Here is a 24,368-nt window from a genome sequence, read left to right as displayed (position 1 = left end):
ACAAAATTAGAATAATGGCGTTAATGTTACTAAATTTGGTAAATAAGATCTCATTTAAAAATTTAATTATGGAAACAAAAAGTATCATGTAATAAAAAAAATCATTACAAATATGAGTATATATATTTTATTTCTCAATTTAAGAACATAATAATTTTTTGTTTTGTATTGTTTACATATCTATATTTTGTGGCGATCTTAGGTAATTTAATCTAAACAATCGGTAATTGTATTAATTTTTTTTTATGTTGGTATGTTTTAATTATTACCATGTTTAATTTCACCAAAAACTATCATTCTTGTGTTGTGATCATGATAAAAGAATTGACGATCACTTTACAAAGAGTTTAAATTCATTTGCTTTGCACAATATAGTCAAAGGGGCGAAGACCAAGAGAGAAATGTTGATTTCCTATGCAAAAAGATTCAAACTTTTTTACTTGACTTAATGTGTGTCTTGAACTACGGTTACCCATTAATGAAATATGAACAACAAATTTCCACACATTCAAAAAATGTATACTTTTCACATCACACCATGAAAGTTTTGCTATTAGATTTTGTAGAAAAAGGGATAATGATAGAGTTAGAACATCTAACCATGAATTGGTTCATGTGTAGGATGTATGTAGTTTTGTAGGCATCTAGGAAATGTGGTTTGTAGTGGCATGGTGAGATTTGAGATTTGAGTATGGCAATGGTATGGCTAAATGTCAGCTTCATTTTTGGTGATGTAAATAAATAAGTAGGAAGCATTATGTGTGTCGGTTAGGAAGATGAAAAAATGGGAGATGGAAAATTGTGGGGTAGAGTGTAAGGTTGGTCTATGATGGGCTAAGGAAGTAATTAGTTAAAGCAGACATAGAAAGGCCACCATACAAGCCTAGAAAAAAGTGTGTTCCAGATATGCATTTTCCATTAAAGTATATTATATCTTCACACAACAAGTAGAAGTTCAAGTAGAAGTAGAACTAGAGAATAGAACCAATTTGCTGTATCCAATACCCTTATCTTTCTCTCTCTATCTTCCCTTCCAGCTGGTACGTACCCTCCATTTCATCTTTATATACCCTTTCTCCATTTCTCATTCTTCGTCCTTCACATTCTCTCTCTCTCTCTCTCTCTCTCTCTCTCTCTCTCTCTCTCTCTCTCTCTCTGAATTCCTCTTTTTTCAGGTCTGTGTTCTTCTTCAATCTCATGCATGTATTTGCTTTATTAACTTTGTTGTTCTGGGTGTCCCTCAATTAATGGTTTGGTGCAAAAGTTTTAGCTTTTCTTGCATTTCACATCTGAATGTCATTTTTGTCTTGTGGGTGCTTCTGATTTTGAATCAGCTACTCTAGATCTGTCTCATTCCGTTATGGGGTTCGTGGAATGATTTCAACTCTGCCATTCTGTACTTTACTCCCCTAACTCACCTACATTCTGCAAGTTCGGAACTTTGTGGGGAAAATGCGTTCCCAGAGGATTCATTCACTTTGCCATGGGACCATCATGGTTTTCTTTTAGAAACATATAAAAATCTTTCGATTATTTTCAATTCAGCATTTGGAAATTTACTCTTCCGGGACTCGCATGCTGTCCTGAATTTCACCTTTTTTTCACTGGTGTGAAGCAAAATTAACGCATTTGAAGTGCCCCTCGGTTCTATTGATTTGCTGTAGTGTATATATCATGCTCCGATCTGAAATTCCCTCTGCTCGTTGTGGTTCAATTTGCATTGCTAGATCTTCCTTTGTGCGTTTCATATTCTGTTGAATGTTTTATCTTTTGTCTTTTGTTCTTGTATGTTAACTTTTGTAAGATCTGGTTGCAGCTATTACGTTGGCTAGTCTCTAGATATTATTAGTAAGCTATAGACAACTTTTCAGTGAGATGTGATGTGAAGAGAAGGATTGGTAGGAAAAATTAAAGGGTTTATGATTGTTTATGTTGTTTATTCATTAGAGATTGAGTTTGAACTCGGAGTTCATTTTCTATTCTGCATTATTTAACTTTTTACAAAAGGTGGGGTAGGTTTTGTTGAGATGGGATCTAAGTTCTAACCACTGTGGAGCTTTTTTTCTCACAGGAATTTGGAGAGACTTTTGATATTGCAAGGGTAGGATAAATCAGCATCCAAGGAAATTATGGAGTTTTCTACGGTTTTCATTATCAGCAACATTATGCTGCTTCTCAGTTCAGCATTTGCCAAAACTGCTAGTCCTCCCTCTCTGAGCCCAACTCCAGCACCAGCCCCAGCACCAGACTTTGTGAACCTTACTGAGTTGCTCAGTGTTGCTGGTCCATTTCACACCTTCCTTGGATACCTTGAATCCACCAAAGTGATCGACACTTTCCAAAACCAAGCCAACAACACCGAAGAAGGAATTACCATCTTTGTTCCTAAGGACACTGCCTTCTCATCTGTGAAGAAATCTGCTCTGTCCAATCTCACCTCTGATCAGATAAAGCAAGTGATCCTCTTCCATGCCTTGCCTCATTTCTATTCTCTGGCTGACTTCACAAAACTCAGCGAAACCAGCTCCACTCCCACATTTGCTGGAGGGGATTACACTTTGAATTTCACTGATAATTCTGGGACAGTGCTCATAAGTTCAGGATGGTCAAAGACCAAGGTGAGCAGTGCTGTTCATTCCACAGATCCTGTTGCTATATACCAAGTTGACAAGGTCCTACTTCCTGAGGCAATTTTTGGCACTGATATACCTCCAGCACCTGCTCCAGCACCAACTCCTGATATTGCCCCAGCTGCAGATTCTCCCACCGAACACAGTGCAGACACCAAAGCATCTTCTCCATCATCTTCTCTTGATGCCTCCTCTTCTCACAAGCTCATCATCAGCTTTGGAATCTGGGCCAACCTTGTCCTGGCATCTTTTGGTGTGCTGGTGCTCTTCTGATGGGACTCTTCCTGTTGAATATTTAATTTAGATTATGTTTATGTATCTACATTCGGTGCACTTGCTTTGATTTGAATCCATTTTTTTTGAACATAAGTGTTATTCAATATCTGTATGAATGTGATTTCTGCTGTTATACTATTTTTTTTAAATCTCATAGCATGTGGTTGGCATGTTATGTGGTTGTTATGTTATGACTGTATCTACCCTTTTTGGAGAGTTTTAATGCCATCACTTAAAGTTAAAGTTTATTCCTCAAGTTCAGATTCTATTCCCTAAAGGGATGTTTCCTGAAAATTATAATGGATTGACTGATTCACAATAACCCTTTTTATCGTTCTTCAATGTGAGTAGAAGTTTTCGTTGCAGACTTGCTGTGCTGGGTTTTGTAAGCATAATTGATTAAAGTTGATAGTTCCTTGACGAAAAAGAAAGCTTGATGATTATCATATGCTAAAGTAATCTTGGCCAAGAGATCTTTGCAATGTCATCATCATCTTCAAAGTAATTGCAAAGATAATTAGGAAGTGGTTAATTTGTACTGTTTTATTCAGGTCTACATAAATTCAATAACAGTCATATCAGAGGTGACTCATTCTGAATAAAAATAATTAAGCTTGATCATGAAAGGCTATAACAGCATGCCTCCAGCTTTCTTGAAGGATACAGTTGTTGAAAATTGCATAAGGGTTTGTTTTAATTTTGAGTTGTGTCGTATACAATGATGTTTGTTGGCTGTAATTTGAACAAACATCTTTAATAATGGTTAATGTCTGGTTTAATCATGACTTCAACTGTTAACCATTGATTGAAGGCGTGAAGTACTATTATCGAATCTATAAGATCCCATATTTAGCTTTGAAATCATTACAATTTAAAGGAAATAAAAGGAGATAAATAAATAAATAAAAACTCAGTGATTTTTTTTTTAATTTGATAAAAAAGAAAAACTATTTTTACTTTATTGACAACTTAGAAAAACACGAACGTCTGTTTTAAAATCAGAATATGATATTGTTTTTCTCCTAAAATGAAATTATCCTATTTCTTTCCATAAGAAACTGATAACGCTTGGGTTTGTCTGAATATGTTTGTTCTGTTATGAAAATTAAGGTCCAACATAACGTGTTCTTTGGTGTTTGTTTAAACTTTTTTTCTCACCTGTTAATTTATTTGAAGATATTTTTCATATTGCAACACATAAAATAAATAGGCTGACAAACCAATTTTTTAACAGGCCCTAAATAAAAGGGTCAACAGACTAACATGTTATGATAAAAATTCTTTCAATAATAATATTTTTTGTTAAATTTTATTTTATTTATCATTGAGTTTTTTTAATAAATATTATATGTATATTAATATTTGAATCTTTAGTATATTTAAATAAATAAATAGACCAGTCTATCACACTTTCTTATAAGTTTAAGCCTGATTTATTTGATTAAATAATTTTTTTTTAAAGTCAAAGCCTGAACTTTAATCATTAAATAAGTTAGATCAGATCAAATCAAACTTTAATTAAATTCATTACGAAAGATTTCAAATGTTAAAACACAATATGGTCTCGTTGTCCATATATTTTAAATAGTTGAAGAGTATATTTTTTTTATTGAGACTTATTTGATTTGTAATGGTTAGAATAACGCTAAATTATATTATTTCAAATTGATGTGTTGAGTTACAGAAAATGTTAATAAGGTTGTATCAAATATATTATATTATTTATTTTAATTAATAGTTTCTTTGAAAAAAAATAAATAATTATAAGTTATCTAAATATCATTTTATATCATTTTTAATATTAAAAGCAAATTGATAATTTAACTTCTTAATTTATTAAAAAAAATTAATATGTCACATCAATCTAATCTTTCGTAAATTTTACTTTTAAATCAATGCGACAATTATTTCTAAATTTCTTGAAAAAAAAATAATACAAATTTCACCTTCAAATCTATGATATTCATCTTTCTCAAATCGTTGTTCAAAAATAACATGACGTAATATCATTTTATTAATTAGTGTGCTTGTAAAAGAAAAGTAAAGGCATTGAAATTAACTATTAGATTTTTATGGACAACCAATTATGTTATACTTAAAATAAATATCACAAAGTAAATTATTATACATAAAGAAAAAATGGATGAATATAACTAGGTTAAATATATGTTTTAGTCCTCATATTTGTTTCCCATTCTCAATTACATCCTCATGTTTTTTTTTGTCCCAATTGCATCCTAATATTTGTAAATTTGAGACAATTAAGCCCTCTCCGTTAACTGGAACTAACGTCCTAGGTCAATTGAGAGGGCTTAATTGTCTCAAATTTACAAATATTAGGATGCAATTGGGACAAAAGAAAAACGGAGAGGGCTTAATTGTCTCAAATTACAAATATTAGTATGCAATTGAGACAAAAAAAAAAACATGAAGACCTAATTGAGGATGAGGAACAAATATGAGGACTAAAATATATATTTAACCATATAACTACTATGGAGTAGAAGCAATAAAATAATAACACCAATTAAACGAAAAAATACATATATAAATAATCACATTGATTCTATTTAATAAAACTTAAAAACTAATTAAGTACAAAAATAATATAAGAACCAAAAGCCAATCCGAAAACTAAGTATATTATTAAATTACTAATTAAGTAAAAAAAATTCACATCTAAAAATATATGATTTTCTCAATATTAACCAAAACATCTTGATCAATATTTGATAAAAAAAATCATAAAACTTTAAATAAAGAAGTAAATATTATTAGTATCACTATTTTCTTTATTCAACCTCTACCAAAAAGTAGTTATTTAAACAATGTTTTGTTTTCAACACTTATTCTTAATGAAATTTGAACTAAAAAAAATATATAAAATTTAATGTAAATTTTTTTAAATTTATTTTTTCCAATATAAGAATTAAGAAATACTCTTTTTCTGAAAAAAAAAAAGAAAAAACGTGTTTTGTTTGAAAGTTTAATAAGAGTAATTTCGTCTGAAAATTAAAAATGTCAATAATGGTATGTTAGAATGCGAAAGGAACGAGATAGTTAGGAGGTTGGACCATGATGTATCAAGAGGTTTAATGCAACTACGTAATCAAGTTTATTATCCCATGCATACCCTTCTATTTCTTTGCAAATTTATTTTTTTCAACTATCTTCCTAGTTTAACATCACATTAGAAATATACAATTTCTCGAATTGATGTTCGTGTTTATACGTAGTTTTCGGAAAATTATATGTTCAAACAAGTTTTGTTTTGTATATTTACTCGATACCTTAGTCTCAAAGATAAACGTGCAAATTCTTAAGTGTTGAAGTGTATATTAAGGAAAGCGAAATAAATGTCGGTACGAGGTTATATTTTTTTATTTTTTTTTACGTTGACACGTGTGGAGTAAACCATTAGATATTATTAATTTTCTTTTAAATAATTAATGTGCATGAACAATCTCCAAAATAATAATTTTGATAATCAATTTTTATATTAACATATTTTAAATTTTGAAGTGTTGAAAATGGGAGATTAATTAAAATGAGAGATTAATTAAAATGATTGATTATTATTTAATATTTGAAAAAAACTATCTAATTTATTTACTTTTATTACTAGTATGAAAAGAGGAAAAAAAAAATAAGACTAACATAACATACATTAACATTTATTTGACATAACTTAGTAAAGATAAAATAATATTAAAAAAGTAAATTTTTGTAGTGTTTAAAAAAAAGAAAATAAAAAATAAAAATAATAATGTTAAATGAATGTAAAAATTTTTATCTTTGTCAAATTGTATATTTTTAAAAATTACAGTATTATCATAATATATTCCTATATTTATTTGACACATACACAAAGATAAAATGGTCATAAAATTGTAATTTTTGTATATTTTAAAAAATAAGAAAATATAATATCAATTTAAATGTAAAAAAATTATTTGTATAAAAAAGGTGAGATATATTTGGTTGGTGAAAAAGCAAGAAAAAGAAAAGGAAGAAAGGGAAGAAAAGAAGAGTGTGAAGTGATGCCAGGTGTCGTTGGCGTTTAATATAGAGGGAAATAGGAAAGCAGAGAGTGAAAGCGTGGGTTCCGTTTGATTTGATTATTTGCGTTCCATTCCCTTTGTCTTCGCGGGTCCTTTCGCCAACACGTTTTTTTCTCCCAACCCCATTTCCTCTTTCGGACATTCAAACAAACACCTTTCTCTCTATCTCTCTCTCTGAAGAAGAAGAAGAAGAAGAAAGAAACTCCGTGCAGAAACGATGACGAGACATTTGAATCTCTCTCTCCTTTTGTGACTCTCTTAGGTACTTTTCTCAATTCTCATTTCTCAAGCGCTTCGTGTCTTGTCGCAATCTCACCTTGGATCCGTGTGATTGGATATTCACGCATGTTTGATTTTGAATTTGAATGCGTTATGTATATTGGCTCATGAACGTTTCATTTTGTGTGTTATCGTGTCAGTGTTATTCCGGTGTTTATACTTTTTCTTCAACATAGTCAAACATGTCTAGTTTCGTCGGCGTCCTTGTTTCTGATCAAGAGCTTCAGAGCCAGTTCACTCAAGTCGAACTTCGAACACTCAAATCTAAGGTCTGTATTTTCTTCCTTTCTTGTATTGTTTTTCGTCGAAACCGCAACCTCGGACTCAAACGCGCCTTCTGTTTATTATGTTTCTTTTAGTATGTGTCGGAAAGGAATCAGTTGGGACGTGTTACTGTCGGAGATTTGCCTGCTATTTTTAAGAAATTGAAGATTTTTTCTGAACTGTTCACCGAGGATGAGATTAGGGGTGTTTTGGCACGGTCATATGAGAACATGGATGAAGACATTGATTTCGAGTCCTTCTTAAGGGTGAGTTTTTATTTACCTCCGGAAAAGTTAAAAGCTAGGTTTATGCTCCTATACGTTCATGTGTTTCTTAATTTAGTTTTTACGTGTTTGTAAGAATGACCTTTTGATTGATATCCCAAAGAAATTTTTGGATAATATTTGTTACAATGTCATTTGATGTTCAAATTGACTCTTAGCTTTTCATGTATGTGCACTTAACACGAAACGAAGCTGTTATTTTTTTTTTTGTTTTACTTTTAAATATCTGCGTGAGCTGGTATATACTAATTTGTATATGAGTAATTTTGTAGGTATTTATTATATTTATATTTACATTGAACATAGCAACTTAATCAGTGACATTGAATGGCAGGCACATTTAAATCTGCAAGCCCAAGCAACAGCTAAAGATGGTGGTTCAAAAAGCTCTTCTTCATTTTTGAAGACAGCTACAACAACTTTTCATCATGCCATTAATGAATCTGAGAAAGCTTCTTATGTCGCACATATTAACAACTGCTTGGCTGAAGACAAATTCCTGGGTCAGTTTCTTCCAATTGATCCATCAACAGATGCATTGTTTGATCTTGCAAAAGATGGAGTCCTTCTCTGGTAGTGTCATGAATCAATATGGACTCGTTTAAAACAAAATTGTCTCCCTTTTCTTCCACCCTGACTTAATTTATTTTATTTCTCCAGCAAGCTTATTAATGTTGCTGTTCCTGGGACCATAGACGAGCGAGCTATTAACACAAAAAAAGTTCTTAATCCATGGGAAAGGAATGAGAACCATACCCTGGGCCTGAATTCGGCCAAGGCTATTGGTTGCACAGTGGTTAATATTGGTACACAGGATCTGATTGAAGGAAGAGTAGGTTTAATCCTTCTTTTGTCCCTCTCTTCATGTTTCCAGATTCCTTTTGTTTCATTCGATCGACTTTAACTTGCTTTATTTTTCAAAACTTTCCTATTTGGTTTTTGTAGCCCCATCTGATACTTGGTCTGATTTCCCAAGTAATTAAGGTAAACTACTGAAACTCCTCCCCCTCCTTCCTTAATATGGAACTCAGATTAGAAGGTGGACACCAGAATGAGTTGATTATTCATTGCTAAGACATGTAAACTTATGCTATCTTTTTTGTTTGTTTGACTTTTCATTACGATGGCAACATTAGATTCAATTGTTAGCTGATCTCAATCTGAAGAAAACTCCTCAACTTGTGGAATTAGTGGAAGATGACAAGGTGATATTGGATAATATTGTTCCTTTTGTTTGTAGTTTACGAAATACAATGTTTTCTTCCTTTCCTTTACATGTCAGAAATGTGATTGAAATAAACCACTATATTATATTGTAACATGTGTGCAGGAGGTGGAAGAGCTTATCAGTTTAGCACCTGAAAAGGTTTTACTGAAATGGATGAATTTCCACTTGAAGAAAGCTGGATATGAGAAACAAGTTACAAACTTCTCGTCTGACCTAAAGGTGAGGGAAATTCGTACTAAGTTTGCATTTGCATGTTGACTTGCTCTTCTAGAAATTAAGGTTATCAAATTCGAGAGTTTACGTAAACTCGTGAGAGTCGAGTAAACTCGACTCTTAAACTCAAATCATAAACTCGTTAGAGTTTACTTCAGATGAAAAAAAATTATACAAATAATATCTTAATTCAAATAAGTTTACAAAATTATATAAATTTAAGAAAAAGGATTTTTTGACACCTAATTTCTTTACATTCATTTGACACTATCCTTTCTTACTTTTTACTCTCTTCTTTCTTGAAAAAATACAAAACTTTACACTTTTATGACCACTTTACCTTTATACTTTGTGTCAAATGAATGTAAAAGTGTGTTATGATACCATTGCTCTAACTTTAAATAAATAAAATTTATATATAATGTTCATAAAAATAAATATTGTAAAACATAAATACTTGGATTATTGTCATTAATTTTGATGCATTTCATTAAATATATAATAAAAAAATAATTGTAGCAGTGCCATGGAGAGACACAGGCACACGAGAGATAGTGATAATCAGGTCATGAAACCCTAAACCCCAAACGACCTCATCTTTCTTAATTTTTTCCCTTTTCAAGCTTGCAGAATTGTTCCAAACTCACGATTCTACACAATCCTACCGATTTCACAATCGATTCTACTGAGTTTACGCAGAAAACGAGTTTACTTCCAAGTTAACTCGGAAGCCATGTCTGGGAACGTAAACTCGAGTTTACGAGTTAACTCGAGAGTTTGATAACCATGGTAGAAATAATTTTGGACATGAATGGAATATTATTTCAGTATTCCTTCTTGGTAACCTTTTCCTATACCCAACACTGCCTTTATTTTGTGTCTTTTAAACCAGTAAAGAAACTGTGGACCTTCTTGTTGTTGGCCTTGACAACCATAGACCAGTTTTCAAGGAAAAGATTCACTATACAGCTGTACATCATGCCAATTGCTGAATCATTCTATGGCTAGTTTTTTACGTGGTTGGCAGATGTTTTCGTTGTGAGATATAATATGATTACAAATTTCATGTGTCTATTGTATCTACAATATCTTCTTTTTGCAGGATGGAGAGGCTTATGCTTACTTGCTTAATGCTCTTGCCCCAGAAGTGGCTGGCCCATCTGCCTTAGCAGCAAGTGATCCAACGGAAAGGGCCAGCTTGGTTCTTGAGCAGGCAGAGAAATTAGATTGCAAGAGATACCTCACTCCAAAGGACATAGTGGAGGGATCGCCTAATCTTAATCTTGCATTTGTTGCTCAAATTTTCCAGCATAGGTATGGTTAGTTAAGGAGTTGCAGTGTGCTAATTTTTTCATTGAAAATTCATACAATAAGAACATTTTGGGATGTGCTTCTAATAACTCATGCTTTGCTCTGTCTTTCTGTGAATGGGGTGGGGGTGGCTCATGTATCATGTAACATTGTCACTTAAGCTTATGTATTTCATTTGTTATGATTATCGTGAAATAGGCCTTTGAGTACAAGTAATGGATATGGATCTCTCTAATTGATTCATTTGTTAGGGAAGGTTCAGTGAAAGTTTAAGTTAGACGTATACAGTACAGAATGGATCTCAAGCTGATTCAGATTGTAAATTTCATTTAAATAAATCCAATATCTGTTACTTGTACTTTTGCAGGAATGGTCTTACAACAGTTGACAGTCAGAAAATGTCCTTTGCTGAGATGATGACTGATGATGTAGAGACATCTCGGGAAGAACGATGCTTCAGACTGTGGATTAACAGTCTTGGAATTGCTACTTATGTCAATAATGTTTTTGAGGATGTCAGAAATGGGCAAGTTCTTCCATTGTTCTGTTGGCTCACCATCTGCGTCTTCTATTTTCTTATCATTTCAGTTTTCAACTTATGTCATTTTAATATTTTCTTTAACCTTTATTGATTGTGATTGTCCTTATTTCCTTTTATGTAGATGGGTTCTATTAGAAGTTCTTGACAAGGTTTCACCAGGATCTGTCAATTGGAAACTTGCCACAAAGCCTCCTATTAAGATGCCGTTCCGAAAAGTTGAGAATTGCAACCAAGTTATACAGATTGGGAAGGACCTAAACTTTTCATTAGTGAATGTTGCTGGCAATGATTTTGTACAAGGGAATAAGAAGCTCTTAGTGGGTGAGTGTCATGTTATCCCCTTTTTGTGATGATTTCTTATTGGTAGAGAACCTTTTATAATTGTGTGGTGGGTTTCCTGTCTTTTAACATCTGCTTGAATTCTGTTTTGTCATCATCCATTGGTTATTTTGTTGGGTCAATGCATTATTTTATGCTTCAATTCTCTCTAGGTAATTCTGCCAACTAAAGATTGTCAATAGCCAGGATATATTTTTGTGATTCATTACTGAGGAATATCAGAATGTTCTCTATAGCGCTTATCTATGCTGTATACAAAAAAGGATATATGTTATACGTAATACAAAACATAAAGCTTTAATCCAGCCCATATTAGGGAATATTCATCTTCTTTATTCTTTGTCCCCAGCTTTTTTGTGGCAGCTGATGAGGTTTAATATGCTTCAACTTCTGAAAAATTTGAGATCTCATTCCCAAGGTAAAGAGATTACCGATGCTGATATTCTAAACTGGGCAAACAATAAAGTGAAAAAATCAGGAAGGACTTCTGAAATGGAAAGTTTCAAGGTACAGAACCATCTATTCAGAGTTATGTGTGTGTGATTATACAGTTATTGGTACTCTTAATTTACATTTCTCTATAACAATTATCCGTACATTTGTTTGTACTGCTTGTTTTTGGATCAAAATCACAGGAATCTGTTATCAATAGCACTAAGTAATTTTATTAAGGCTTTTGAATGAAGAAAAAGATCGTTCAGTTTTTATGAAGGACAATGTACTCGATGGTTGCTTTGATTTGGACTACAACTCATTGTTAATGTTTATGTATTCTGCTTCATCAGGATAAGAATCTTTCCAGTGGCGTTTTCTTCCTTGAGCTTTTGAGTGCCGTGGAGCCAAGGGTTGTCAACTGGAGTCTTGTTACTAAAGGGGAGACTGGTATGCCAACTGGGAATTTATGCTTCTAGAATTCTGTCTGGAACTCTTTAATTTCTCAACAATCATATTTGATATTAATATGATGAGAATATGCTTACCTTATAGGCAACAACTGGAAATTTCAAATTATTCTGTCTTGAATTACAGATGAAGATAAGAAGTTGAATGCAACGTATATAATCAGTGTTGCCCGAAAACTTGGGTGTTCCATTTTCCTGTTACCTGAAGACATAATGGAGGTAAGTTTCTAGGTGTTTTAAACATAATTTTGTTAGTAATCACGCTAGAGTTGTCCATGGAAAAGGACAGTTTTTTATTTAATAGATTGCAGTCTCCAGTAAATATTCTTTTATAGGATTATAGATACATGATGCTTCTGAGTTCTTAAAATTGAAATAGTACGTTTCAACAATTGATTGATTGTTGTAAATGACGGAGAGCTCGTGTCATTTATCCAAAGTAAATAATGTTTATGGAAAAAAAAAGTTTTTTCTAGTATCTAAATATATCTTTTCATTGGGCTTCCTGCCCACATAAATGTTTCAAAACAGGCCATTAGTAAATCTTGCACATTTATTATATTAGTGCTTAACTAGATATTCTCCCTTATCTTGCATTTAACCTTGACAGGTCAACCAGAAGATGATACTCACTTTAACTGCTAGCATAATGCATTGGAGCCTGAAGAAACCTGAAGACCACAGCCAACGTGAAGCAACGCCTGCAACTCCGATGGAAAGTGAAAACGAAGCAGATGTAGTTGACGAGGTATCCAATTTGTCCGTTAATGATGATGATGCTTCGGAGGATCCCAGCACTGCTTAAGTAGAAAGGTTGAAGAAAACCATATCCAATCGAGAATGAACGGACACAAAACACAATTTTGTTTATACAACTAAAAGAAGATGCCAACCTCTCGGTTCCCTGTTCGAAAGAAAGCTTATTGTTTATTATGAAAAACCACAGATAATAAGGATATTGTAAATTCTTATTTTAGATTTTTTGTACTTAGGCATATTCTTTGATGAAAATTGCATGCGAAATTTCCCAATAATAATTATGGGTGGAAGGCATTCTTTTGTTTTCCGTCCAATTAAGATTATTTTTAATGCGGTGTATGCAGATACGAATTGAAGTGGATGAAAAGAACCAGTGATTATTTATGCTAGTTCATGCTATGTATGTCAATTGAATACCTTGTATGCCAACTTTTTTTTTTTTATTGCCCTTAAACTTTCTTAACTCTGTTGTCAACAAAGCCAGCAGAACAGTATAAACATCGCATAATGTAATACATTTTTACTTTCCGAACAATACTGTTTTATTATAGAAAACATCTCAAAGGAATTATTCATTTCATCATTTTGTCAAAAACCTTCAGCTCTCAAAGTTCGTTTAACCTTATATTTTCTCTATTAATTTTCTAAACTACAATTATATTATCTTAATAAAGTAGCATGCTGATTCCAGACTAACGTAAACAGATAAGGTTTCAAAGTCAACCCTTGATGTAGTCCTAGATAAACTTTATGTGGCTTCGTGTTCTATTCTTACCCTAGTTATGATCTATTCACACATTTTTAATTGCTATCAAATACAAATCTATTTCTTCTGCAGTACCTTCCATAGATGATCATGGACTCTACTATAACCTGAGTGAACACGTCTCATTCTTAAGCTTAGTGAAATAACTCACCGATAACTTTGTAGTGAAATGATTTTTCATTACAGAATGATTTAGGTTGCATTTAGAGAAAAAATTTAAATATGTTTTCCTGAAAATTTAACGTTTTTTAAATCATTATTTTATTTCTCTGTTAGTATTTAAAATTACAAAAATTATGTGCTTTTAGCTCATGTAAAAACATTGGTGAATAAAACCTTCTAAAGCTTCAACTATCTATATATAATTAGAAGAACCCAAATAGGGCACCGTTTTGTTGATCTTTGCAACTTTCATCGACTGTCATTATGAACAGAAGTACAGAACCGATGTTGATTGTTGCACCGAACACATCAACATATACAACTCTAACCTCCAAAAAAGAAAATGAAAAAATTAAAATATATATTCAAAACGAATGTCCTCATTTAAATTCATCCATGGTAGTCCATCTTTGCTTATCAAGCTTGTCATTAGATGAAAAGTTGCAATCAACTCCACCATATACTATACCATAAAGAATAATGGTAAATTTCATCTCTTTAAATAAGATTTTAGATTTATAATATTTGAATATGAATTCTTACTTAAGGGTAGAAAAAATATATAGTTTTTTTGCTGTATGCTTGATTCTCCAGAATTAAGAAAGAAAAACGTAGAAATTGAAGCAGAAGATGGCAAACAGCTCAGGAACCACGGGATCGCATTTATTCATACACACCGTCATAATAAATTCCTTTTCATACTTCATTCATCAATTCATTCCTATTCAGCGTTGCTAAAGCTTCTTTTTCAACTGTGTGCAAGAAAATCTAATCCCTTTTATCAAGAACTCTGACTAAATAAAGCGCTTAATTCGCGACATGTAACCAACCAACCAATATTCAATGTTCTTAAGATATTTCCAATACATGAAACAAAATCATCTTTGTTTTGATATAAATAGAATATTACAAATATATTTATTAAAAAATAAATTTTAAACTTAACTTAATCTCACTTATATAAATGTAAATTGTTTTTATTTCTAGTCAATATTTTTAGTCGATCTAGAACTTTCAACATTATTATATTTTAATTATAAGAGAATATGAGTGAAGAGGGGTGAAATTAGATGTTGATAGAAATTATAAGATTAATTAATAGATTATTATGTCCGTATCCAAATTTACACTTAATGACCTACAAACATCCTGAAATGAACAGGGCTTGTGTCATGCCCCGAGGGCGATACCATTTCAGATTAAATTAGAGAAACGTAACGTAACGAAAGGTACCAAAAAAAAAACCCAAAAGACATGAAAGCTAATGCTATTTGTCATCTGTTCTAAGGGAATTTAACCGTCTGATCCTCTGATCAAGCTCCTTCATCACTTCAGGTTCTTGTTTCTTCCTTTGCTTTGATATCGTGTTTGTTGTCATTGATCCTATCTTATCAAATGCCACCTGCAAACACAATTAAATTTTCATTCAACAATTGCATTATTAAATGCGTGAATCTTATTCCTTGTAGTGCTTCTCTTCTTCTCATAGCATTCAATAAGATAGTGAGAGTTTGTCTTACTGTCAATAGATCGTCTGGATCAAATAGATGATGCGTGGTCGTCTGCAAAATGTTGATCACTTCGCCAACATGATGGGTTAGTATCAACTCATCTTCCTTCATCTGAAATTTGCAATCACCATTGTTCATGCATCCTTTCAAATGTTCAATAAAAAAATAGTTACCTTTTTAGTCCTAAACTATAACACGATTTTGATTTTTTTTTTCCTATTTCAAATTTTGATCTTGTTAGGTCTTTATACTTAAAGTATAGAGACCTAACAGGATCGTTTAGAAGTGAACTTTAAATCTAACTCAACCTCACAAGGCTTGTAAGAGGTGAAATTTGCATCCATTTATGAATTGACTTTATCTCTAGTCGATGAGAGATTTTCAGCAAGATCAAAATTTAAGTTTGATAGCAATGAAAACGAGAAAATCGCATTATAGTTTAAGAACTAAACATATCTAACCCAAAAAAAATAAAGGGCTAAGGTAGTGGTACCTTAAAGATTGCCAAGGCCACGTTAAATATAACCTTAGCACCCTCGTTGAAGATAACATCCCACACGCGAAGAGTTGTCTGATCCATGGAGGAAGTGTTAATATGAGGAACAATTTAACATTTTTTGATGTAGAATTTATTGCCGCATTATTCTAACCTCGGAAGGCAGGCTTTTGGAGAAGAGGCAGAGGAACCACTCGGTGGCAACAAGGGAAACATCAAATTCCAAAGATTCTAAATGACTAGCAATCCTGCGTTTCCATCACTACAGTTTTCAGAAGGTATACTGGGAATCAAACACATATGATACACAGTTAACACATCATGTGAAATTACCTTGGACACTTCTTAGCCAGTAAATCTTTAAACACTCTTTGTTCCACATGGCATCCTGACAAGTTGTTTGTGTAACAGTCATTCACCAGGACATTCTCCAACAAGACAGCAAGCATCCAAAATGCATCTTCCTCTGTCTTCATCACAAGCAACAACAATGCTGCCACGTAATTTAATCCCTGGAGCAGTATTACAGTAGAGTTAGCAATTGAGAAGATATGTACCCAAGTATGCATTCGATATACTTAATTTTCAAGTAAACAACCAAGTGTTGTTGAGTATAACTTCAATTTAACTGGTGAAACTTTCTGGTGCTATAAAATACAGCAGTTGAGAAAAACAAACGTGGGAACAACATATAAATTGATCCATGCTTCAGTCACACCATGTCGTTAATTTACAAGAGAATATTCAACCAGAATGTTGCTATTTTTTGTGAACATATAACATCTAATCACGGATGAAAAAAGAATAGAAGAAGCGTTTTTTTGTTCATGCTGTGAATAAGCATTATTTGATTGAAAAAGGAAGCCACATAAAAGATATTTTCTCTTCAAGTACCTAATACAGACACATAACAAGTCAGAATTTTGTCTTTCATGTACTGCGAAGAGAGACACTACTTCAAAAGAAAGAACAGAGCAAACCTACCTGACAATACCCAACATCAGAATCACGGAAGGAATAAGCAACGAGAACACGCCTGAGAGCAGCATGCCCCTCAGGAGTGTCCAGCCACGGGTGGCCAGGGAAGGTTCGGGGTAGGTCCTGCAAGCGTGTTAATGGAATGATTAGAAACAGAATAATCGTAATTAGCATTATAACAAGTGGGCAGGTTCAAATTATTCTCAAACAATAATCAATAATCAAACATCATTTTAAGGATAGCATCAAACACCCTTATAACAGCTGCATTTCCAAAACCATAAAGTGCACATTGTAAATCAAGTAGACAAACAGCATCCACATCCCAACAAATATACAAAAAACCTACATTTTGTATACCAAGGATCACACAAAATTCCATCTCTTTCTGATCAGCTTTTACTCAAAGCCACGTTTTGCCTCAACCAAATTTTGTGTAAATTATTCAAATGCGATATACCAACAGGGCTCAAGTATCCTACAAATTGTAAAGGTTACAAACATAGGGCTGACAAATGCTTCAATTCCTGCAGATCTTCCTTAATTCTCAAAATCATAGCATCCATAGATACAAAATTTTACTCATAGGGGGAAAAAACACAAAAGCAACGCAGAGAATCATTCATCAAAATCTGCAGCAAGATTCTGTCTGAAATTTTTGTCAGAAGGCACAACGCAAAGTCCATACAAAGTGATTACTCCATCAAATTCATTCGAAAATGATCCACAAACCTGCAAACACTTGTTAAATAAAAGGCAACCAAACAAACCCGATGCCCAGAACCATAATAAAGAAACTTGATCGAATTCAAAACCAAACCCAACTGAGTGCGATGATCATGAAAAGAAAAGGGTGAGCTCCTCACATGATCTATCTGCCGAGTAGCAGGGGTGACCTTCCCATCCACAGCTTTGGTCAAATCATCATAATAACTGTCAGGCACGGTGGACTTTTTCTTGGCTGCCCCTGACAAGGAAAACCAAATCTTAGGCCTGAGAACTGGGGGTATCCCCTTCCTGATCAACTTCTTCAACGTGATAGCATTGGTCAGAGCTGAGAATTTTAAGGAGGATGTAAGAGCACTGCTTTGCCCGATGGTAGTGTGCAAATACCAATTTGCCCCCTTGCTGGCCTCCAATGCCCACCAAACTCTTCCCTGTTGCCTCACCTTCTCCCTTACCTCATTCAACACATTCACATCATCCACATTCCCTTCCACCGTGAATCCATAAAGGTCTTGGAATTTCACAGTCAGATTTGCCCTCCTGGAATGGATGCTGGGCCTCAAAACTGCTACCTGAGATTGGTATTCAAAGGCAAGGTCAATTTTGCTTTTGGTCCCATACATTTTTTCTTGTGTCGGATCAAGAAAGACTGCCACAACAAAGGGCTGGGCTTGGCTTCCCTTCGGTGTTCAGACTAGGTTGTCTTATGTATTGGGAAAAGGAAGGACCTCGTCAAATAACAAAATTACCCACTAGTCTGAAACCGTGAAAAGGTCCATTCCAAGGACCTGGGTGCTTAAGATTAGGTGAGGAGACGCCGCAAAGTTGTCAGAAACAAAATGGGTGCAACAAGATTTGGGGAAACAAAGGTTGGAGTCAGAAATTATAAAAAAAGGGACAAGCTTTGAAAGACCCTTTCTGCATCCTGGGGGAAGCTTGAGCCTTTTATGTATTGAGCTCAAATATCTTGGGTGAGTCTATTGAAAACACTTCAAAATGTGAATTGTGGACAAAAAAAAGAAGAGGGTTGAATATTCAAGATAGGAGAGATAAGATGAGACCCAGAAAGACAGAGGTGGGAAAGAACATAGAAAAAAAAAAGGGAAAATGAGGAAAATTAGAGATCCTTTAAGATGAATGCAAGATAAGAGAGAGGAATGATTAGAAAAGATTAGGTCTTGAAATGGGTAATAAGATGAAGAAAAGAAGGGAATAGAAAGAAAGAGAGAAGAATAAAAGGCTGGAATTTAGGGAGAATTTTTGCATAGAAAGAATGTAAAAACAGAACGGAGAAATAGGGATGCCGATCTGAGCTGGTCGCTGCCTCTGGCCTCTGCTACAAACGCTCGCTTTCGTCTTTCTCTTCTTTCATTTTTCTCACTCGTTTAAATTTCACCTTTTTCATATATTATATTTATTATAAAAATTATTAATAATAATAATTATTATTATTATAACGTTCATTAGGTGAATGGATTAAAATGCATCATTGATGAAAAAAAATGTTTTGGACATGTTCAGTGATTCTGCTGCACTTTTCAAATTTAGGAGATAATGTCTTGTGTCTTTTTCTTAGACTTCTGTCTCGCATTGTGTCCTCCAGAATTTTGTATTTTTTTATATTAAATCAACAGTTCTAAATTCTTTATGATATTTTTATTTTTATGGTAAATATTGAATGTATATTGTAGTTGAAGCAATTGAATACTTTTTTATTAATTTTTTTTGTTAGAAATATAAGGATGTGTAGAAAGATATATCATATATATGAGTGAAATTAACTATTTAATGAAATTAAAATTTCACTGTATAATTGTTTACATATCTATGGAGTAATAATGGTATGATGTAGAAAATCTATTTAAGTCGTGTAAATAATTAAACTGTAAGTATATTTAATGATGTTTCCTTTTTCCTATTTTGTTTCACTGGTGGGTTAATCGTACAGAGGCAAAATAAGTTTGGTAATCTTTTACAATTTAATACTTTTAATTACTTCAAATCTAATAAGATGATCAGGTAATTAAATAATTACTGTTTGATTTATTAGTATACTGTGACATGCTTTTTTAGTATTTGAATATTTATTAATATATTTATAAAAGATAATGATATATAGACAACATTTTTTTTGACAACATTTGAACATCATCATATATGTCATTGTGTAATTGGTCCAAATGACACAATGACACCATCATAGACCAATCACACGACCTATGATGATGTTCAAATATTGTCAAGAAAATATTGTCTAACTATCTTTATTCATTTATAAATAATTAAGAAGGGTTTAAGAAGTTGTATGCCCCCAATTAATAGGTTGACACCACATAATATGGGATGGGATACCTCGTTTTTCACCTGTATTATCACGTTAATAAATACATAGAAAAAATAAAAGATCAACTACTTCATTTATATCCATTAAAGTATTCATTTTTATACACAGCAGATTTTATGGCCCATAAAAATATTATTTTGCCATCATGAATATGGATTTTATACAATCCTTAAATTTATGCATTTAAGGGGTCATTAAATCCATAATTATAGATAATGAAAAAAATTAAGGAATTCATATCTTAAATTAGTTTATGAATTATGAAAGATATATGAGGGATAGTTATCTAGTGAGATATTATGGTATTATTTTGTAAGACGAATTAAAGTCATACATCAAAATGAAAATGAAATCTGGATTATCACGTTTATAAATTTATGTTGAGAATTGAAATTTATTATTAAAAAATGAAAGTAAAATTGAGTGTATAAGTAATTAATTGAAATTAACTTGTGGTGAAAGTAACGTTTACTTTCGGTCACTCATTAAAATAACGATGCACTTAATTATCAGGAAATAGATTTTATTATAAAGTCAAAAGGATGATTAGTAAGAAGGAATAGTTCAAAATTTGAATGCATCACGTTACAAGGATTCTTGAATACGATTTCGCAGAACATGCACAGTGTTCATAAATTATTTTCAATTTTTAAGTGCCATAGTCGTGCCAATGACTATGTGAGTCTCAAATTCAAATTCAAACCAAAAAAAAAAACATTCAAATAATTAAGATATTGTCTATTTATAGTTTAATACTAGTTCTATTGGATGAGAATACGAATCTATAGAATGATCGATCGGATTTAACCACAAGAAAAAACAATCTATCCGAATAAATTGTTACAAAATATCATTAGATATCAACTGATTAAAATCGTTAGTAAACAATATATTAATTTACTACACAATCGTGTAAATGAAAGACACAAAGGTTGATCGATCTCAACAGGAATCCTTTAACACAATTCATATTAAGATTACTAATAAGAATTACTTAGTGGAAAATAGACTATGATTAGATTGTAATTACAATTATACTAATTACAAGCTTATTTCAAAATCTATAAATAGAGATAGAAGGTAACAAGATAAGTTATTGCATTTATTGAGAGTTTAAGATTTTACTGTAATCCCTGATCAAATTAATTGTCAACTTCAGTATCAGAATACCTTTAACGGATATAATGGGACAATTTTGAATTTAGACAAAGAAAAACACTAATTAAAAATATTCATGACAACCTAAATTAACTAAAAAAAAGTGAAGAAATATGTGGAGATCTTAACCTTACACCTCAAACACTAGTCTTAGTATCTAAAGTACTTTTAAATTTTATTTATTTATTTATTTTCAATATATTTTTCTTTTATCTTAACAATTGATATAAATTCAAATAAAATATAATGCGATGCTTACATAAATTTCAAACAAAATTCAAATAAACTAAAATTAATATAAATCTAAATAAAATATAAAAATAAATATTAAATCACATTCAAGATATAATGATATAAACTAAAACATAATATAAAAATATTTTGATAAATTAAATATTAATAATTATAAGTACATGTAAATATAAACACTATCTTGTATCACTCCATTAACATACATATACGTTGTTATCTTAAAATATATATATATTTACAGTATCTATTTCCTATCCATCCGTATTTCTTTTGACATCCTAATCGTGATTTGTTTTTCAGAAAAAAATAAAAAAAAAAAAGTTTTTTTACCCAACAAAATAATAATTCCCATGCTTTTCACGCGTTTGATTTATATCTTCAATCATATTAATTGGTAAAAGTGAAGGCCTAATTTATAAAAGGAAAAGGTGAGCACACATATTTTGTTTACATGTGTTTTGTAGTTACGTTACTGTTTTATGGCCCACAAAATGATTGTTTAGATTTGATCAAAACTGATATAAGTGGGGCCCACTGGGCCCGTTAGGTAGGCCCATCCTTTCACTAGCTCCAAATGGAAGAAATCATCTGTGGCTAAGACTATTCTTATTCTCAAAGCTATGGATAAGCCTTACAGAAGTTTCAAGCAACCTCATTCAATTTGTTTTACTTAGTATTTAAATTATAATATAAAAATATAGAGATTGTATATGGTTATTTTGTCATAAATTATTATTTATAATATATTTTAATTATTAATTATATTAACAATGTTTTGTATTGGTTAACTGTGTGAATTATTATAAAATTATGCTAAAAATCATTTAGTAAGCTAAATATTATTTAATAGAAAAGAGTTGCATTAGATTAATTCCCGACAAGGTTGTGTTCGTTCTTGTTACATGGGCCGGCTCCGTTTTTCACATTGGGCCGAACCAGCCGGTTGATGTTGACGTGGGACCCACCTTCTTCCTGAATCAAAATATTTAAGCCGTTCTTCATCGGCTCGTGGCCATTTCATTTCATCCACAAAATTTTTTACATTTCGAGAGTACATAGCAATGATTAATCAGTATTTCTTTTATTTTGATAGGCAATCTCAATTCAAAATTATAAATTTCAGAAAAAAAAGAAAAAAAATTATACAAAAATTAAAATTAATCTATTCAAAGGTTAGAAAATAAAAATTTAAAAAAATGAGATGAAATAATATTTAGAAATTAACATATACATAAGTTAATTTTAATTTACATAAACAATTTTTTTTCTATACAAAAATACTTATGAAAAATTTAGTATTAATTAGTACTTGGGTTAAAATAAACATTATTTGAATATATTAATAGAGGAAGCAAGAAAATATCTTACGGAATAAGGAAGAAAAAAAAACAAATAAAAGGAAACAACTACAGAGTGATTATACCAACCTACATCCTTTGCCACAAAGATAACGACCATTCACCTTCACGTGCTATGTCATTATTATTATTTATTATTTCTATTATTATTATTATTATTTATTTTTATTATTATTATTATTTATTTTTATTATTATTATTATTATTTATTTATTTTTATTTAAGATAAAAAAAACTCATAAAAAGCTAGAAGGACAAAAAAAGAAAACGTTTATTTCACAACTTCACCAAATTTATGAAAAGTAACTGTCCATTTTTTAAAAATGAATGCTTGTTAAAGTTAGGGTTGCAAAATCAGTCGTTTCTTTCCGTTTTAGATCAGAAAAAATGGGACGATCGAGACTTTACATTAACTTTATATTAAATTATTAACTTTTAAGTAAACTTTTTTAAAAATTAATCACAATCAACTTTACATATTAAATTATTTCATCATAATTAATAATTAAATTTTAAATTAATACTTTTACATATTTACACCTTTTAAGTAGTATAATATAGAAAACTAATTAAAAAATTCAACCCGACGTATCAAATACGAAGAACCGAGATTAATCATACGTAAAACTTACTTTATCAGCTTGACTACAAGTTTTTCTTTTAAAATTAATTAACGTTACTTAACCGATTATTATTAGTAGAATACGTGATTTAATACATTATTTAAACTTTTTTAAAAAGTAAAGATATTTAATGTTATGAAATGACAACAAAAGAATTATATTAGTTACATTATTGTTTCTTAGTTTTATGCAAAACATATAATAGAAAACTTCCTTATTTTAGTTTCGGAAGCCGAGATTTTGACACTCTCATTTTGACACTACTTTAACAACGCCACGTGTCAGTTTCCTATTGGGCGATTTTTTTAAAAAAAAAAAAAACCAACATTTTGACGTCATCTAGTTGGAGCAGATTTGAATAATTCATTTCCATCTTTTGCCCTTGACCAGATTCATGTGATTGAAGTTATCTTTCTTCGCTGCTTCATCAGAAATCACCAATTCCTCCGATACGTTATTTCTCTTGGGTAACAGTGCTGGGAAATCGTTTTGGGGTTCTTTTTCCGCCATTTGAGTGTCGTTGGTCGTTGGGGTTGCAGTGGAGGCCTTCGTTATTGGTGTGGGTGTGGCGTTCATTGGCTGTCGTCATTGTTGGTGTGTTGGGCTTGCGAAATGACGACTTCTTCGACGAGGGTAAGGGCATTGTACTGTGGGTGTCGTTGTTTATGGAAAGTTTACACGAGCAACAAAGTCTTGTTGCAGAACTTAAAAGGAGGGTTCTTGTGTTGGAGGAAGAGGTTGCATTCGAGAAACGTAGACGAAGAAGACCACAGGATGGTGGAGACAATGTGCCACATGAAGAACCGTCCATATCCCCTAGAGGCATGTCCCCGGGAGGCATCAGTCCGGACGGGATCCCGTTGGGAGGCCAATCCCAACAGGGCATGTCCAGTGGTCGTCCTGCAAT

General features: G+C 32.0%; 3 protein-coding genes across 4 annotated transcripts; 2 read left to right on the top strand and 1 right to left on the bottom strand.

The window, feature by feature from the left end:
- The first annotated feature begins 926 nt into the window (after positions 1-926).
- LOC106762973 (fasciclin-like arabinogalactan protein 7) lies at positions 927-3,162 on the top strand. Of its 2 annotated transcripts, none has more exons than XM_014647115.2 (2): positions 927-1,040; positions 2,072-3,162. In XM_014647115.2, the coding sequence occupies exon 2, from the start codon at positions 2,130-2,132 to the stop codon at positions 2,901-2,903; it is 774 nt and encodes a 257-aa protein (XP_014502601.1). In that variant the 5' UTR covers positions 927-1,040; positions 2,072-2,129; the 3' UTR covers positions 2,904-3,162. The 2 variants fall into 2 exon arrangements, with proteins under 2 accessions (XP_014502601.1, XP_014502600.1); XM_014647114.2 differs by lacking the exon at positions 927-1,040 and adding an exon at positions 1,062-1,175.
- Positions 3,163-6,979: 3,817 nt separating this feature from the next.
- Positions 6,980-13,479, top strand: LOC106763093 (fimbrin-5). Its single transcript, XM_014647270.2, has 15 exons — positions 6,980-7,229; positions 7,387-7,515; positions 7,606-7,776; positions 8,129-8,367; positions 8,455-8,626; positions 8,740-8,778; positions 8,931-8,999; positions 9,125-9,241; positions 10,338-10,549; positions 10,914-11,072; positions 11,209-11,408; positions 11,776-11,933; positions 12,212-12,308; positions 12,456-12,547; positions 12,939-13,479. Exons 2-15 carry the CDS (start codon positions 7,429-7,431, stop codon positions 13,131-13,133), a joined length of 2,007 nt encoding a protein of 668 aa, XP_014502756.1. The 5' UTR covers positions 6,980-7,229; positions 7,387-7,428; the 3' UTR covers positions 13,134-13,479.
- A 1,602-nt stretch (positions 13,480-15,081) lies between these two features.
- Positions 15,082-19,120, bottom strand: LOC106765287 (TBC1 domain family member 2B). The gene is made up of 7 exons (XM_014649857.2): positions 17,867-19,120; positions 17,007-17,123; positions 16,356-16,534; positions 16,177-16,270; positions 16,020-16,097; positions 15,536-15,637; positions 15,082-15,417 (listed from the first exon to the last, which is right to left on the bottom strand). The coding sequence occupies exons 1-7, from the start codon at positions 18,347-18,349 to the stop codon at positions 15,283-15,285; spliced, it is 1,188 nt and encodes a 395-aa protein (XP_014505343.1). The 5' UTR covers positions 18,350-19,120; the 3' UTR covers positions 15,082-15,282.
- Between the last annotated feature and the right edge of the window lie 5,248 nt (positions 19,121-24,368).

Source organism: Vigna radiata, chromosome 6 (genome assembly GCF_000741045.1).
Source record: "Vigna radiata var. radiata cultivar VC1973A chromosome 6, Vradiata_ver6, whole genome shotgun sequence".
NCBI lineage: Eukaryota > Viridiplantae > Streptophyta > Magnoliopsida > Fabales > Fabaceae > Vigna > Vigna radiata.
Note: the sequence above shows the minus strand (reverse complement) of the source record. Positions and strands in the feature narration are given on the sequence as shown.

Bases quoted from the DNA above. Each gene is read 5' to 3' on its own strand.
- LOC106762973 (XM_014647115.2), top strand. From the start codon at position 2,130: ATGGAGTTTTCTACGGTTTTCATTATCAGCAACATTATGCTGCTTCTC.
- LOC106763093 (XM_014647270.2), top strand. From the start codon at position 7,429: ATGTCTAGTTTCGTCGGCGTCCTTGTTTCTGATCAAGAGCTTCAGAGC. The intron at 9,242-10,337 runs GTGAGGGAAATT...TTCTTTTTGCAG, and splicing joins ACTTCTCGTCTGACCTAAAG to GATGGAGAGGCTTATGCTTA. The intron at 11,934-12,211 runs GTACAGAACCAT...CTGCTTCATCAG, and splicing joins CTGAAATGGAAAGTTTCAAG to GATAAGAATCTTTCCAGTGG.
- LOC106765287 (XM_014649857.2), bottom strand. From the start codon at position 18,349: ATGTATGGGACCAAAAGCAAAATTGACCTTGCCTTTGAATACCAATCT. The intron at 17,124-17,866 runs GTGAGGAGCTCA...ACACGCTTGCAG, and splicing joins CTACTCGGCAGATAGATCAT to GACCTACCCCGAACCTTCCC. The intron at 16,271-16,355 runs GTAATTTCACAT...ATGGAAACGCAG, and splicing joins CTGGCTAAGAAGTGTCCAAG to GATTGCTAGTCATTTAGAAT.